The 15,346-nt window shown below is 35.1% G+C and overlaps 1 protein-coding gene and 4 non-coding genes across 6 annotated transcripts; 1 reads left to right on the plus strand and 4 right to left on the minus strand.

The window, feature by feature from the left end:
* Window positions 1-452: 452 nt before the first annotated feature.
* Window positions 453-10,350, minus strand: rgl-1 (Ral guanine nucleotide dissociation stimulator-like 1; the record flags this gene model as incomplete). Of its 2 annotated transcripts, NM_001129668.5 has the most annotated exons (12): window positions 458-1,079; window positions 1,123-1,316; window positions 1,368-1,604; window positions 2,272-2,719; window positions 2,778-3,308; window positions 3,371-3,681; window positions 3,731-4,070; window positions 4,913-4,981; window positions 5,041-5,141; window positions 5,197-5,322; window positions 5,422-5,481; window positions 10,172-10,276. In NM_001129668.5, the coding sequence occupies 12 exons, from the start codon at window positions 10,274-10,276 to the stop codon at window positions 959-961; spliced, it is 2,643 nt and encodes an 880-aa protein (NP_001123140.1). In that variant the 3' UTR covers window positions 458-958. The 2 variants fall into 2 exon arrangements, with proteins under 2 accessions (NP_508550.1, NP_001123140.1); NM_076149.8 differs by lacking the exon at window positions 5,422-5,481 and having other exon boundaries at window positions 453-1,079; window positions 10,172-10,350.
* On the minus strand, window positions 4,529-4,678 carry F28B4.5. Its single transcript, NR_070647.1, has one exon. It is a non-coding gene; the product is annotated as an Unclassified non-coding RNA F28B4.5 (non-coding RNA).
* F28B4.9 lies at window positions 5,691-5,822 on the plus strand. Its single transcript, NR_070648.1, has one exon. It is a non-coding gene; the product is annotated as an Unclassified non-coding RNA F28B4.9 (non-coding RNA).
* On the minus strand, window positions 5,691-5,822 carry F28B4.6. Its single transcript, NR_070649.1, has one exon. It is a non-coding gene; the product is annotated as an Unclassified non-coding RNA F28B4.6 (non-coding RNA).
* A 2,938-nt stretch (window positions 10,351-13,288) lies between the features above and the next one.
* F28B4.7 lies at window positions 13,289-13,552 on the minus strand. The gene has a single exon (NR_070650.1). It is a non-coding gene; the product is annotated as an Unclassified non-coding RNA F28B4.7 (non-coding RNA).
* Between the last annotated feature and the right edge of the window lie 1,794 nt (window positions 13,553-15,346).

Here is a 15,346-nt window from a genome sequence, read left to right on the forward strand (position 1 = left end):
TGAAAAATTGAAATCAAAAGTTACACCGTTTTTTTTCTTTCCGACTGCTCACCGCAGGAAAAGTATTCAGTCTCCTACCGTATCATTAGGCGGGTGTTCTAATAAAGTTCTTCCGTTTTTTCAGTGATTTTTCAAGATTTTCCAATGTGAATAACTCACAAACTAGAGGTTTCTGCAAAAAAAAAATCACCAGAGAAAATGTTGTGCACATCTTTTTCTAAACTTTTCTGGTAATCTAATTGTACCAACTTCACTCAGAAAAAATTGAAACACCAGGCATTGTGCGGGTCTACTTTTAGTTACAATAACTTATATACAAAAAAGCAAAAAATAGTATGTTCCCAAAAAAAATATGGAATAAAACAGTGGCGAACACTATTGCAAAGTTTACTTGTATTAATTTTGCGTTTTTCGAACAATCATTCTAATTATTCCAATCAAACACTGTAAGATTTGAAATACAATAAAATTTATTCACAAGGAAATAGTTTAAAACATTTTTAAATAACTAATTCGGTATACAACTTGATTCGGGTTAAGTAAATTGACATGACACCACCTGCATTTTCAATTGTAATAATCATCAACATGGAGCAATTGGGTTGAACTCAAAAAGAAATAAGGCATATAAAATTTGTAGACTCGGAGCCAGAAAGAGCACATAGAAATCACAGAGAAAAGAACACATAATTATGAAAAATGTGCGCATAAAGAAAGCAGAGACATGGCGTCTTAATAGTTTTGTTGTTGCTTGAAACACCCGTAGAAAAGAAAGATAAAAAAGGGTCAGTCATATTTCTATGCAAACATTTTTTCTTTAAAAAAAACCTGCTTGAATAAAGATATGCTTGGCACTGCAGAAACAAATATAATATGTACTTGTAGATAGAAAACTTATAAATTCTGTGTGGTTTTTCTAATATAAACAAAAATAACCGGTGTAGAGTATGACTGAGCTTTACAAGTAGCCACTGCTCCATCGCAATAGGTTGGTTCGCTTCATGCGATTCAGTTTTTTGGCCGATGGACCCAACTGTGGTGAGGCACCACCTTCAATGGTCCCGTTTCCGTCACGTTTTCTGAATTGTTAATTTATATTGATTTATTGATTATGTGACATACCTTAACAATAAGTTTAACATCGGCGACGTCGGGTCCGGAGCCATCGCATAGAATGGGTTGCAATTATCGGGAAGGACAAATTCACCGCCACGTGGCAAAAGTTGCACGAGCAGATACGTATTTTTATCATCCTCTATCAAATGTTTTTCCAACGCTCGAGCTACCAACTGCGGCATTCGATCTCCATTTTCTATCTGAACCAAGCAACTCATTTTTTGATCAGAGTAACTCCAAATTTGTCTTACCTTAATGCATTTATAATTTGCACCGTCAGTATTCTGAAGATCATCGTCAAGTCCGACTCTTGCTAGATAAAACGAATTTTGTGCTTGCGAATTTCCATTTGCAGAGAGAGAAGATGAAGATGAGCAACTTGAAGCGTCGCTGCCCTTTTTCTGATGTGAAAACACTTTCGAATCGAATACTTCGGCAAGTCGCGTTCTGATAGGTGTAGCACTCCGGGACAGCGATTGGGTTCCACTCTGAAAATAACAAAAATTTGAATTACCATGTAACTTGAAGTTCAGCGAGTTTCTCATTAAGTGATCTAGTAGATTTTTTGATCAGCCAATTCTTTTTTGATAAAAATTTGGTACTTGTGATTTTTAACCCACAAAATTAAATTTTTAAATCAATTTTATAGGCAAAAGCGTGGATGATTTTTCTATTCTCATGCTTGGGGAATGTCATTTTAAAACCATAAAAAAGGCTATAATGTTTAGTCAAAATTTATAATTCAATGCATTTTTAATTTAATTTTAACGTGTGTGGTTTTTAATCGAGAGATCGCGGCAATTGGAAGCTTATTTGGAAATAGGTTTTGTTTAAGTTGACAGATACTGAAAATTGAAAATTGCTTTACAACAATTTTGGCCATTTATCAGAAATTTCAACAGCGATTTTCAACTTTATGACAATTTTTGAGCATTTTTCAAAATTTTTCAGCTGAAACGAATACTATTTTTTATAGCAAGCATTCAAACAGCATGTTCAAATAAAATTTTGCAGTATCATTTTACTTGAACATGGAAAGTTATAACTTTCAGATTTCAGAAAACTATATTTTTCAAATCAAATTATATTTTAAACTAGGTGGTAACAATTTAAAAAAAGTAGTAACAGGAAAAAATTGCTTGTAACGTCACTTACAGTTCCATCCGCACTGGCTCTTGTCGACATTGAAGTCTTCACTTCTTGCAACGACGATTCTCCACTTTTACTCCTACTATGACTGTAGGGAAACAGCGAAGACGGCGTGAACTCGCTTCCACCAGTCCACGACGCGTTTGCACTAGATGGCGTATTCGTATTAGATCCACGCGGTAGTGTAGATGTTCCCGAAAGTGGTACAGGCCCCGGCGGCCCACCATCCAATCGTCCATCTATCCAGTCTTCACATTGCAGGCCACTATCGCGGGAGTGCTGTGGAACTCCTCCGTCGGAAATGTTCAGCGAACTTCCAGTGTTTATCGATGGAATTTGCGAGTTTGTAGATGAAGAGTAGGAATGCGAATGTTGATGCCACGTGCCGTTACCATTGTGACTTCCGCTATCCTCACTAGTCCTCGATGAATTGAAGAGCCTTGACAAAGTTGAGCTGAAATGTAGAAACGTTAAAATAAAGTTTAAATCGCTTAAAAATAAAAAATACTCACTTTTTGACCGGCGTGCTTTGTGATCCATTACTCAGCATGCTACTATTGATTCTTGATGATGAAAGATCTGGAGTGGAGTGCATTGGAGGCTTCTCAATCTCCAACGATCGATTGAAACATTCATTTTCATCTAAGCAGGGCAGAAAGAAGAACCACGCGCAGAACATTCGATCCATCGGGATATTATAAGCACGTGCCGCCGACTGGAATAGTCGCAACTTGGCAAGAACTTCAAACTCTTTCCTTCGCTTTTCAAAATTTATCAGATTCTCTGGTGTATAATCCGGGGTACTCTCATCAACCATTGCCAAATCCGTCAAAAAGTTTCCCAAATATGGGACCGTTCCCTGACATTCGGCCAAGTTCACATCACTTTTTGTCCGCCGGCAATTTTGAATAAGTTGTGGACGTCGAAGTGGGGAGCTTTTCGCGGTACCCTCCTGTTCTAGAATCTTTCTCGCGTTTCCTTGATCTCCATCTTCGTCCGTCTCATAAATCGAAGATAGCTCTCGAAATTGTGATATGGAACGGCTGGAAAATATTTTCTTTTTTTTTGTTTTGCAAACTTAAAAAAAAGGTTTTAATGAACCTACTTTGGAACTGAGTTCCAGGCAGATTTCAACCGATGTACAGGCTCAGACTGAAGACTTGACAAAACAGCTTTAAGGGATGAAAAATTCTTGAGAGCTCTCAACTCGCGTGCAATGTCGATCCACTTGCTGATTATCTTCGCGCGGTATTCGGGCCGGCAATCCGGTAGAACAATGCTTGTCATCACTCTTTGAGACACTGAGTTGAACTGTTCAATCGTAGCTTTCACGGTGTAAACTCGTTCTCCAGCAGTTCTCCGCTTCGACCAAACACATCCCTGGCACTGGTGTATTAATAATTCTTTGAAGAGTGCCTGAAAAATGTTCTACCTTGATTATAAATCACGTATCAAATAGACTTACCGCATCCCAAAACGTCAGTTGCTCGGCAATTTGCACGCAATTCTCTTTTCCAACATCAAACATTTTGACGCGCTCTTTGATATTATTAGGATAGTCGGAAGGGTCAAATCCCATGTCAGCAACGTACTGGCCAAGTGATGGAAGAGCGGCTTGCATTCCACCTTCATCATAGATTCGTTTGAACACTTCTCTTTGCTTTCGAGCTTTAGCCCGTAATTCGGTGAGCTTATTGCGACCGCCAAAGTCGAGAAGGCTGCTGAGCATGGCGAAATCTTTGTCCGAATCATAAAAGTCTTCTGGATATGTTTCGAGCCAGCACATCACAATTTGTCGGATAGAGCTGAAAAGTAAATTATTATTATTTTAAGTACAACAATCTTTTGGATCAATTCTCTGTATCTAGATTTTTTCAAAGATGAGATTCGGATCACTGAACAAAATGTTTATGCATTATTAAAACCATACATTTTTAAAAATTAATATTTTCATTCATAATTATCAGTCTTGAGTACAAGTTTTTTTACAGTTTCAAAATGTCATTTCTTATATTCAAATTTATTTTAAATTTTTCGAAAATATATTTTTTTCACAAAAATGAGGTGAAGTATCCATTTCCAAAGAGACTCTAATTTTTCCTTTTTGTGTGACGTGGCAGCCGGGATTTTTTTTTCACAACTATCTCCATTTAAAACATTTTTGAATTTTATTGGAATTTTTGTTGAAATGCTTGATCACTTATCGACTGAAATTGCAGTTCGGAGTATCGCCAGTGGATATATTTTTTTAAACACATGTAGTCTAACAAGACAAAATATTCTTATAACACTGTCCAAAATTTCTAAAGTATTCAAAAATTTCGGTCACAGTTTCCAGAAAAGTATAATTTTTGGGAAACTTTGAGCATTGCTGCTGGTTTAAATTTGTAATTATTCGATAGCAAACAATCGAAACATTTTCAAATTGCAAAAAGTGTAGAAATAAAATTTTTGGTTGTTTTTCAAAATTACATAAATATGAAAAATTACATTTTTTTTTGTAAAATTTTAGTAGGATGAGTGGTTTTTTAAATTTTTTCACTGACAATACCTTTAAATTCACAAAGGACGAAAATGCTTAATGAGTTTTTTAAAAATTATTATCTCGTGTTTCAAATTTTGCAATAAACAAGGACAATCAACTCACTTTTGAACCAACAAAGCTGATGTGCTGCCGTTCACTTCATTTTCCAGTGTTTCGTACCTCCGCAACAAACTGAAAATGGTGGGGGTATTATAACCGATTAATTTATTCTCCAAGACAATTCAACTAACCAGTCCAAGACTATGGCAGAATCGGTGAACGAACGATAAGTTGCGAAAAAGACATTGAAATGACGCGAATCCATCATGTCATCGCTGCCAACCAGACATTCCTGCAAGAAAAAACAAATTATCGTATTATGTTTTCTCTCATTCAACTGTAATTACCACAAGCCGTTCGACGGTTCCAGCTTTGATCAATTTTTCTTTTACGGATTCCCATTCCAAATGGTCTGCACCCGACATTTCACTGCTTTCAGTTTTAGGTCGATCCGGATCGATTGCTCGATACCTCTGTAATAAAGAAAATGAATTGAATGAAAGTGGCGTGCGCACAATAGCTATGTGGTTTATTAATAACCTTGACAGTTTCTATATTATTTGATTACTAACCGGTAGTCTGGAGAAATTTCTAGTAATTTTGTCAAATGTGAAGTATTGCATGTGATATTGCTGAAGATGATAAACGTTTCTTTACGTTACGACAAAATGCACATTTCGCAGGAATGAAAAAGAAAGGAACTGATGAGGAATTGATACCGGAATTGGCCAATGAGACCAACGATCGATACACACACAATTTTGGGTATTTCAATGCAAAAGAAAAGCAAAATGGGTGCGCGAATGCCTCGGAAATATTCGCGCGTCTTCATTTCCAATAATCCGCTTATTGAAGCAAAAAGTTTCAACTTTTCTAGGCCAAAAGAAGTTTCGGCAACTTGTGTCGGGCCGCGACTAATGGCAATTGACTGGTGGGTAGTGCAAACAAGATTTCTTGTCCAATAAACTCGAGTCGCTAACGAGAAGAAGAAGGGCAAAAGGGCGAACGAGCAGAAAAAAAAGTGAACATGTGTTGTGTCCGGATGATGAAAAAAGAACGAGAAGAACTCTGTGGTGTTAAAGAAGAAATTGAGAGGGGCGGTTTGAGTCATCTTGCCGTGTAATAGAGCACACGCCAAAAGAAAAAAAAACGACAGCGAATAAACATGAGCATTCAGTATATAGAGTACGGGGTGTGTAGATAGTTGAAAAAAGGTCGTGTCTTTTATGTACAAAAGGTTTTGGCATAATGAATTTTATAGGCGTTTGTTTAATTATGTTCGATAACTGTAACAGCTGTTCCAAATAAATTCCAAGATACGGAAAAAAATTGAACTCAATTTTAGACACGTTACAACAGAGTAATTAGCTTTGCACTTTGAGAACTTTGAACGAAAAAAGTCGATCTGAAGCTTTGGAGTACTTTTCTTGTCAAAATAATTTTTTTTTTTCTAAAAATGTGTTCTTTGGGCAGTTAACCTGTGAGATGAGGCTTTTGGAATAAACCAAAATTATTCAAAAAATAACTGTAGTTTTATTGATCAAGTTGAGAAAATGCCCATTTATTAAAATGAAACTAAAACCAATTTTGGAACAATTTTTTTAATCTTCAGCTAAAGAGAAAATTCAGTTTCCCGCTTTTTTCAGAAGTCGTCAATCGCACAAAAAACGTTTCTTCTTTATCAGCCAATAATGTTTGAAGTATTCATAATCCCACACTGTAGAGGTTCAAACATGCGTCAGTGCTTTACATTTCTAAAAAAAAAGTGGCGCAAACTCAGTTTTCACCAATTTTAGACTAGAAAATAATAAAAAAAAACTGTCCAAAATTTTTTAAAGTTATACCATGATATTTTTTCATTTTTTTACCTGGTTTTGATCATTTTCACATTGTTCGTACTCCAAAAATCAAGTTTTAAAACATAAATTTCGTGGCTCGAAAGTTGAGCGAAAATTTTCAGATCGACTTTTTCTTGCTCAGAGAGCCGGTAAATTTTCTGTAGGGACCTATTCAAAAAGTTCGAAGTTGCTTTTGAGATTGCGAAATATCCTCCTGAAGAAACACATGCAAATCCAATAGTGATTCATTTCACTGGAGAATCTTGATTGATGGAACAAATGTTTGCAATATATATGCTTTCTGAGAATCTAAATTAGTATTTGATAAATTGATGTCTTCCTAGCCATCTCCATTTTTACTGCCTTCATTTAGTCATTCAGTCAGTCATCATACAAAACGATTACATACATTTCTGGAAACAGTTATGCATGATGTCTCAAGAACATTATCCGAACGGCTGACAAGATCAGATCATGGAACAGTCTAATGGTGTGTATGTATGTGCGTGCAAAGTTTTCAACAAACCTGTCGTCGTCGGAACACCAAATCTCACTGACGCACGAACATTATTTTTTTTTGTGTGTGTCACAAAGAAACGTTTCATTGGTTTTGGCGAGGAGACTTTGTGGTGGTGGTGGTAGTAGTAGCGGGAAATACGAAAATGAAAATTAGAATTAGCATTAGCGAGGAGAACTGCCTCTCTCGTGTAATTTATATCGATAGTGACAGATGATTGAGTTGAACTAAATGACAAGAAGAGAAACGAGGAAGAGGAACAGGACAGATAATGATGAAAAGTGGAGCAAGAATCAAAACATATACAAAGTGCTCTAGAAATTGTAAAAGCCCACATGATGAATAAAAGCTGTCCAACATATATGGGTGGTTGAAATGGTAAAAGTGCACCTTTAATCTAGGTCAACAAGCAGTAAAACCAGTAATCCAGCTGTTCATAAACCTCCTTCTGTACAACCGAACGAGTAGAATTGTGAAAAAGCGTGACAAAATCACCCACCTGGTACGGAATATCTGGCACCAAGAATGAATTCAAAATCACAGATGTGAAACGTAAACAGATGTGTTGATGTGCTTGGTGAAAAATATTCTAGCTGACGGGAAAAGTAAAGAGATATGCAACGGAAGAAAGCTAATATAAAAAACAATTGAAAAGTAGGAAGAAAAAATGGGAAGAATAAGAATAAGAAGAAGAATAACGTACTTACCGTCATGATAATATAGAGTTGTTGAATAGATGACGAGCGCATCTTGGCAGACGGTGAATAACCGGCAGATGACAAAAAGCGGGCAAAAGTACGTGTCGTCATGGTATTTGTTTGTTACTCTAAGTGTTCGGATAGAAAAGATGGCTTTATGACGGTCGCCCTCGATTCCGAAGAGGTTATTGTGAGGGAGTGAGGTATGGGGAGTTCTAGATGTCGCTTCGTTTCACTTCGCCTTCTTCTCCGCCAATTCCTTTTCCGAATTGAAACCGATGAGATTTACTGTTGGCGGCGGCGGCGGCGGCTGCCCGACAGTTGACGGAGGACACGGGGGGCCCAGAATTGGAAATGGAGAGGAAGACCTCGGTTGTGAGTGGGGGCGAAAATAGTTAGAAGTACGCGTTACCCAGCCACCTTTTTTCCAACGTCTAACATCTGCTACAAACGTTACAATCTCTCGATTTCTTGCCTTCCTTCGCTCCTTCTTCTGCCTCCTTCTCATTCGATATCAAAATGGCAAATAGAAAGTGATAAGACGGATCGTATTCAAGCGGAAAAGAGAGAGAGACCGACTGAAATAAGAGCGAAAGAGAGAGAGAAAACGAGGCTTTGCCAAAGCAAAAACAAGACGTAATGAGGATAGACACATTTTTTGGTGTTGGAAGGACAGATAACGCGCTCCGGCGGAGTGTATTATCTGATTTAAAAAATGAATTAGGAGAAAGCAACACATATGTTGATAATTTTTTTTTGGAACAATAAGAGCATTGTTTGGGAAAGGCGCTTTCCGGTGGACACCCAAAAGTTACTGATTGCGCAATGAGTCATATAGTTGGTCGAAAAAAAACCGCGATAAGACCAACTTGCTCTGACATCAAGTACTGATAAATAAGATGCTACAATTGAACAAATATCTATATTGTAGGGATATATAATAAGTAAAGTTGATCTTACTGAATTAGTAACTTATTTAGCAATTAAAAAAAAAAAGCTAAAAAAGCTAACAAATAGTTTTCAATAAACTAGTTGTTATGTAAAATCTGCGCCGTTTTTATTAGGCAAATTTGAAAATTCAAAAGCATGTATTATTCTACCCTTTATTCAAAATTTTTTTAAAATCCAAAAACTAGTTAATTTGTCCAAGATTAAATGCAAATGCCTTAGTATTTTTTTAAATGCAAAACTAAATCAAAATACAATATATTCGTATGACTTAAAATATAAAAATTGGGTATTCCTAGAACTAGGTTAAACTTGAAAAAAAACAATTTTTTTGCTTTAAACTTACTTGAAAGCTCTATTTCCAGAGTTTTAATATTATCAAAAATCGCAAATTATCACTGGGAACTTTAAACAAATTCAGAAAAACAATTTTTTCATATCCAATTCCTCGAAAAAATGCTTACCGAGCTAATATAATGAGCAAATTTTGAGCATCTGTCTTCAAAATCAAGACTATAGGAATGAAGCCTAAGACTGCTCCAAACGTTCATCCTTTCGTAATTCTAGCAACGAAACTGGAGCTCAGTGGTCGCGTGTCAAATATTCGTCACTATGTTATATGTGGCAAATGTTTTATTTTCTATGGCCACAGGATTCACAAGCTTTTGCCATGTTTCAAAACTTTTTCTGAGTTTTCATGTGATTTTGAGAATTGTGAATAATACGTAGAATGTTCCAGAGTTCCAGAAATGTGAGAAGAATTCGCGAAGAACGGAAAAAAATAAGTGGCACTCAGCTTCATCTATAGGAAAAAGGGGAAAAGGAGGATTAACAAATTTTGGATCAATGCAAAATCACAGAAAGAAAAGTTTTACCAAATGACCAATTTTGTAATCACCCAATGCATAGCACTTTTGAAAATATTTTAGAAATACCTAAAAAGATTCTAAAAAGTTACCGTAAAAACGCTGGTTTTCCTGAGTCTCATATCTGCGGCAATGTTTAGGTTTGCAAAAACAATATGCGATAAGACAATCTGTGGGGGACAGGAAATAAGGTGATGTGGTCGGAAGACGGAAAAGGTATGAATGGGAAAAAGAACAATTCACCCCCCGTGAAATGGGTCGAGAAACTGTATCTTACAACCATCTGGACTACTTCGAAATGCAAGATTGTGATCACAAAGCATATACGTTCTTCCATTCCAATTTCATTTTATTGGGCCAAGCCTACTAGCGTCAAGAAAAATGTTTTTTGTGTGTGTGTGTATATATGTATGTAGTATTTTTCTTCCTGAAAAGCAGCAGTGAAATGTACATACCGGAACACCTTCGTATCCTTGTGGCGGCACATATCGAACCTTACGTAAATATACAGCATATATTGCGTCCGGGTGTTTTTCGTCACCCCAGTAACGCGTAGCCATTTAAGATTGGTCTGAGTTCTTCTGACGATGGTTTCTCTCACTGATCCTGTTGATTCTATTCAACCCGTCATGCCCTGAAAATATAGAAAATGTTGCAATTGAAGGAAGGTATTGAAAACTCAAAAAGAATTTGCAAAAGTTATAAACAAACTGCAAGTTTTGATAAACACATTCAGGAATCAGAAATTAAGTACTTAAACTGAAATAGGAAGCTTTTCGAGTTTGAATTAATTAAAAAACAGAAGGAAGGAAACAATAACTATTCAATGTGCAAGAAATTGAGTTAACAAATCTGTAATTATTTTTAAAAAATTTTCAATAGGAAATGTGAAACCCACAGTCAAAAAAAAATCGCTTGGAGAAATTACCCTATAGGAAAAACGTATTTTTCGTCAGGATGACAATTTTTGTATTAGAATAACAAAAAATGCGATTTTGGCTGTAAAAGTTGAACAATAAGGGGCAAAATTAATAGAGAAAATTCAGTATTTAAAAAAACGAAACCTTAAACCAATTTCTAAGACTAAAACAAAGCTAAACTGAACATCGAATGACAAAAGCCTCGTCTATATTCTGCCAAGCGTTTATATCTGACGGCATTATCTGTGTACACTGTGAATGGATGCGGAAGGAAATCTTCCCTTACAGTGACAAGATTTATTTTGTGAATCAAAACCAAAAGCCACTTTTACAACACATTGCCAATTTCTGAGACTTTCTTAACTGAGCAAACTATACTTGTATAGGTTTCTGAAATCATATGCTTAAGAAAAAAATTTTCTTTGAAATAAAAAAAATTATGTCACTGCTTGTGAGCAAAGGAAATAAAAAAATAAATGAAGTCTCTTCACAAAATTCAAGAATTTTCTCAGTTCAAAAGCGTTTATGTCGTTCTCAAAAGTACAGATTCTCGAACAGTTTTGGCTTTTCCAAAAGACACAAAAGGGAAACGAAGAAATGATAAATGGAATGTGATGACAAAGGTAAACGAATATGGAAATGAGAGGTAACGGTGCCGACCAAACGGAAAAAAATGAAACATCATCCGAAATGAGATTGGAAAAGAGATGCGGATTCTGGAACGACACAAAAAAAAACTCGGAAACTAATACTGCAGAGTTTCACAGAAAACGGAGAAATATTAAGGGTGTGGTAGTTTTTCGGAAAAGAGACTGGAAAACGGGGGCAAAAAAATGGTGACGAAAAGAATAATGAAGAAAAAAAACGAAAGATACAATAAGAGATGGGAAGAAAAATAACAATACTTCTTTACTTCTTGGAATCTAACAGTTTAATGAAAAGTTTAAAATTTTTTTAAACAAATCACTACAGTTATTTGATTTGAAAACATATAATCCAGAAAATATAACAAAAATCAACTGAACGTCATTATTTCCCATGGCGTCAATTTTCCCACAACGAGGAAAATGAAAGCTGTTTAAAAGTAAAAACAGGTTGAATACATCCCAAAAAGTACCGACGAGACGGCTAGAAAAACCTTTGATTTTGTTAGACGGTTGGAGAAAACAATATATGTAAAATTAGTTGAAAATGGATAGAGAGAATGTAGTAGCAGAAAAAAAATTGGGAGAAGATTGATTGAAAAAGGAAAAGACAGTGGAATGAGGTTGATGCAATGTAGGAAATTCATTCGCAAGGTCACCGTCCCGCTAGATACTACTTCGAACACGGCCGTTCGAATTGTGCCTTCCTGGATTTTGAAAAAAAATTATCTCTTGAAAAGTCGCAATTATTGGAAGATCAAAATTTTATATAAGAAAACGATAATCAAGCTGCTAGCAATGTTTTTTGGGTCCCGGAAATTAGTCTAGCGACAAGAAACCGAGATTAGCGACAATGATAATGTGAAGGAGTGGTGATAGAGATAATGAGACAGAATGAAACTGACAAGGCAACAGAATTAGTGGAAGAAAAAAACAAAGGCAAAGAAGATGGTGTAGAAATTAAAACAAGTTGGTGTCATGCAATTGTACTTATTATTTTTATACTATTCATTATCCGTATTAGTTTTTAGAGGGTCAACAATTATGGAAGTAGTAAATAAAATATTTTAAAAAAATTCAAGACGTATATATTTTTTTGATTGCAGTTAGAAAAAAGAAATCAAGGAAAAGAAAGAAGAATACAAAACAAAAATAAACAATTGCAACAAGTTTAAATATTTTTCAAAACTTATTTGTCAAAACTCGATATAGAAAAATATTTTATTCGTCTGAGAATTGTATTTATTTTAGTTTAAAAATTTGGAAAAAAATGGTCAAAAGTTGGAAATTTCTGAAAAAAGTTTCGATAATCTGTAAAATAATTTTTTTTTTCAAATTTTTAACTTTCAGACATTTTTAGAGCATTTTTGCAAGTGTTTCAACTAAAATAAAAATTTTTCCAGCTAAAGTAAATAGTTTTTCATATTTTATCACTAAATTTTGATGAAAAATGTCAGAAAACCTGGTTCAATTTGTAGAATTGGTTGTCGGCAATTCTCGCGCCAGATTTGAAGTAATGAATTTTTTTACAACAAAATTTTTTTGAAAATTACAGAGCCGAAATGTTCTATACATCTTATGTTCTATACATGCTTTTTAGTTGAAAATTTCGAGCCATTTTTTTTTGAAACTAATTCAAAAATAATCCAAAAAAAAAGACAGACGGTTAAACCATAGTCTGAAAAATCCAAAATATATGCAAGTAATTTTTTTTGCATATCGCCAGTCCATCGACAAAAAAAGAAACTAAAGCACGACTATTGAAAAATGAGAGTTTAGAGCAATGCGGAAGCATAATATTTCTCTCAAAAAAATTTTTGTGTATACGAATCAGAACTCAAAACTAATAAACAAAACAAAAAGTAAGAGGATCCCCCAATTCCAACAAACACACACACATACACAATTATTATACAAATGGAATGTAACACGTCAAAGGCAATCAATAAATCGGTGTTGAGGATGTGCGCGAGAAAAACTGTGTGTATGGGAGTGTGGGGAGGTATAGAGGAGGAAGGATGTGCGGAGAGGGTAAGGAGACAAAGGTTTAGGTTCGGGATGAGACACTGGACATGGTGGCCCTACTCACCCCCCCCCCCCACGTCTCACAACCAATTGTTTTATTAAGGAGAAGATGTGGTTCGGAATAAAAATGACCTTCGCAAGGAGTCTTTTCTAACTGGTATCCGATTGTCCGTCAGACCACCACCCCATCGGGCATTTCTCTCAGCGAGACACTGATCATGATCAGCAGATTTTGGTGTGTTTGTATGAATGTCCTGATAAGGCAGCTCTATTAATGGACACCAGGTACCTTGTGTAATAAAACTGGATTGTATTCAGCAGAAAAAAAATTAAAATGGGTTCTAGAATATTCATTTGTTCATTTTTCCATGTACTAATCTATGTTTTTTTTTTCTAACAACGGCGATAAAAAACACTCCCTACAATCTTTAAATGTTATTCATGATTCAAAAAATTCACACAAGACACATAACTTCTTATTGCCACTCATATTTCAAAAAGTGAGCTGATTTTTTTAACTACGGCTTTAACATTCTTAAAAGAGAAGTACTGACACTTTGACACTGACTGCTTGCATTTATGCTTTTAGTGCCAAAATGGTATAAAATTATTGAATTCCGTAATGAGACGTTATGAAAATCGCTCGAAGAAAATGCACGGCTGTTCAAAATTTTGAAAAAAGGCTTATTTTCAGCTAAAATCTCAAATTTTGTCAACTACGAAACTCATTTTTCAAAATTTAATTATCACCCTTTAGCATGCAGTGAAAGTGTGTGTGAACGAAACAACACGAAATAAATTACAAAAAATTGTATTTGAAAATGATAATCACATAAAAACGAGTTATGTTAATGAGTTCCACGAGTATTGGCTTTGCCAGGTGGTCCAAAATTTAAATTTTAGCTAAAAAATAGGTATTCTTCTAAAACTTTAAACCACCACAACGTAAAGAAATTTCAGAAAATTTCATTACAAAATTCGGTAGTCTCGAACAATTTTAGGTCTAAAAAGACAAATTTTCAGATTTCAATACTTTACATTCGGTATGTTTTAATTATTTGTATTTTAACATCGCTGGAGTTCAAATATGAAAAATTAGTCTAAAATGTCAAAATCTTTATTGTATGGTAACTTACCAAAACTTTGACTGTAAACTTTCGAAAGTCCTATTTTAAAAAAACGTTCCCATGGGATATTAGTTTATTTTGAGTATCAAAATTGTCAATTCCACAAGAACTTTTTCAATGTTCAAACGATTACTTTTGAACATTTTGGCAAAATTCCCACTGAAAGAATACGTGTTAACTATTATTAAAATACATTTCGATAGCTGAATATAGTTTAAAAAATTAAAAGAAAATGGAGAGATTGGATGCCACAGTACAACAAAATGAAAACAATTTTGTAAGAAGCACATACATGGTGACATGAAAAAAACTTACATAATTCTATCAAATTATAGTGAGAATTTGATAAAAACTGAAAGTTAGTTAAATTTACTGGCGAGGCGAGTGCTAAGTTAAGCGATGGAAATGTTCAAACAAAAAAGTTCAAAAAGTAAATAATAAGTCGGGAGTTGGAAAGAGATGAGAAGAAAGTTCCAAACAATACGACAAGACCTGAAATAAAAGCAAACAAGGATAATAAGAAAAATTAGGCTGGCGACTACCGCTGCGAGTGCGGAATGACAGCTTTGATCGGTCAACAATTCCGAAATCTGTCCTCATGTTCCGGCATACAGTAGGCACACGACACCACTATTTTATATTTTGTTATCGGATAAGAGCAAAAGACTGACTATGCGGTGGGGGGGGGGGGGGGGAGACAAGAAATGTTGAGAGAGAGAGAAAACGAAGTGGTGGAAGGTTTGATCATGCCCTCAACCCAAAGACACTCATGAATGAAAAAGGTGCGAGAATGGGGAAAATGCGGAGAGAAATGAAAAAGGAGGCAACATTTTCTATAGGGAAATACAAAAGTTTAATTAAAATTCAAGACCGGCTTTGCATACTATTATTCATATTACTAGTGTTTGATGTGA

This window comes from Caenorhabditis elegans, chromosome X (genome assembly GCF_000002985.6).
Source record: "Caenorhabditis elegans chromosome X".
Classification (NCBI taxonomy): Eukaryota; Metazoa; Nematoda; class Chromadorea; order Rhabditida; family Rhabditidae; genus Caenorhabditis; species Caenorhabditis elegans.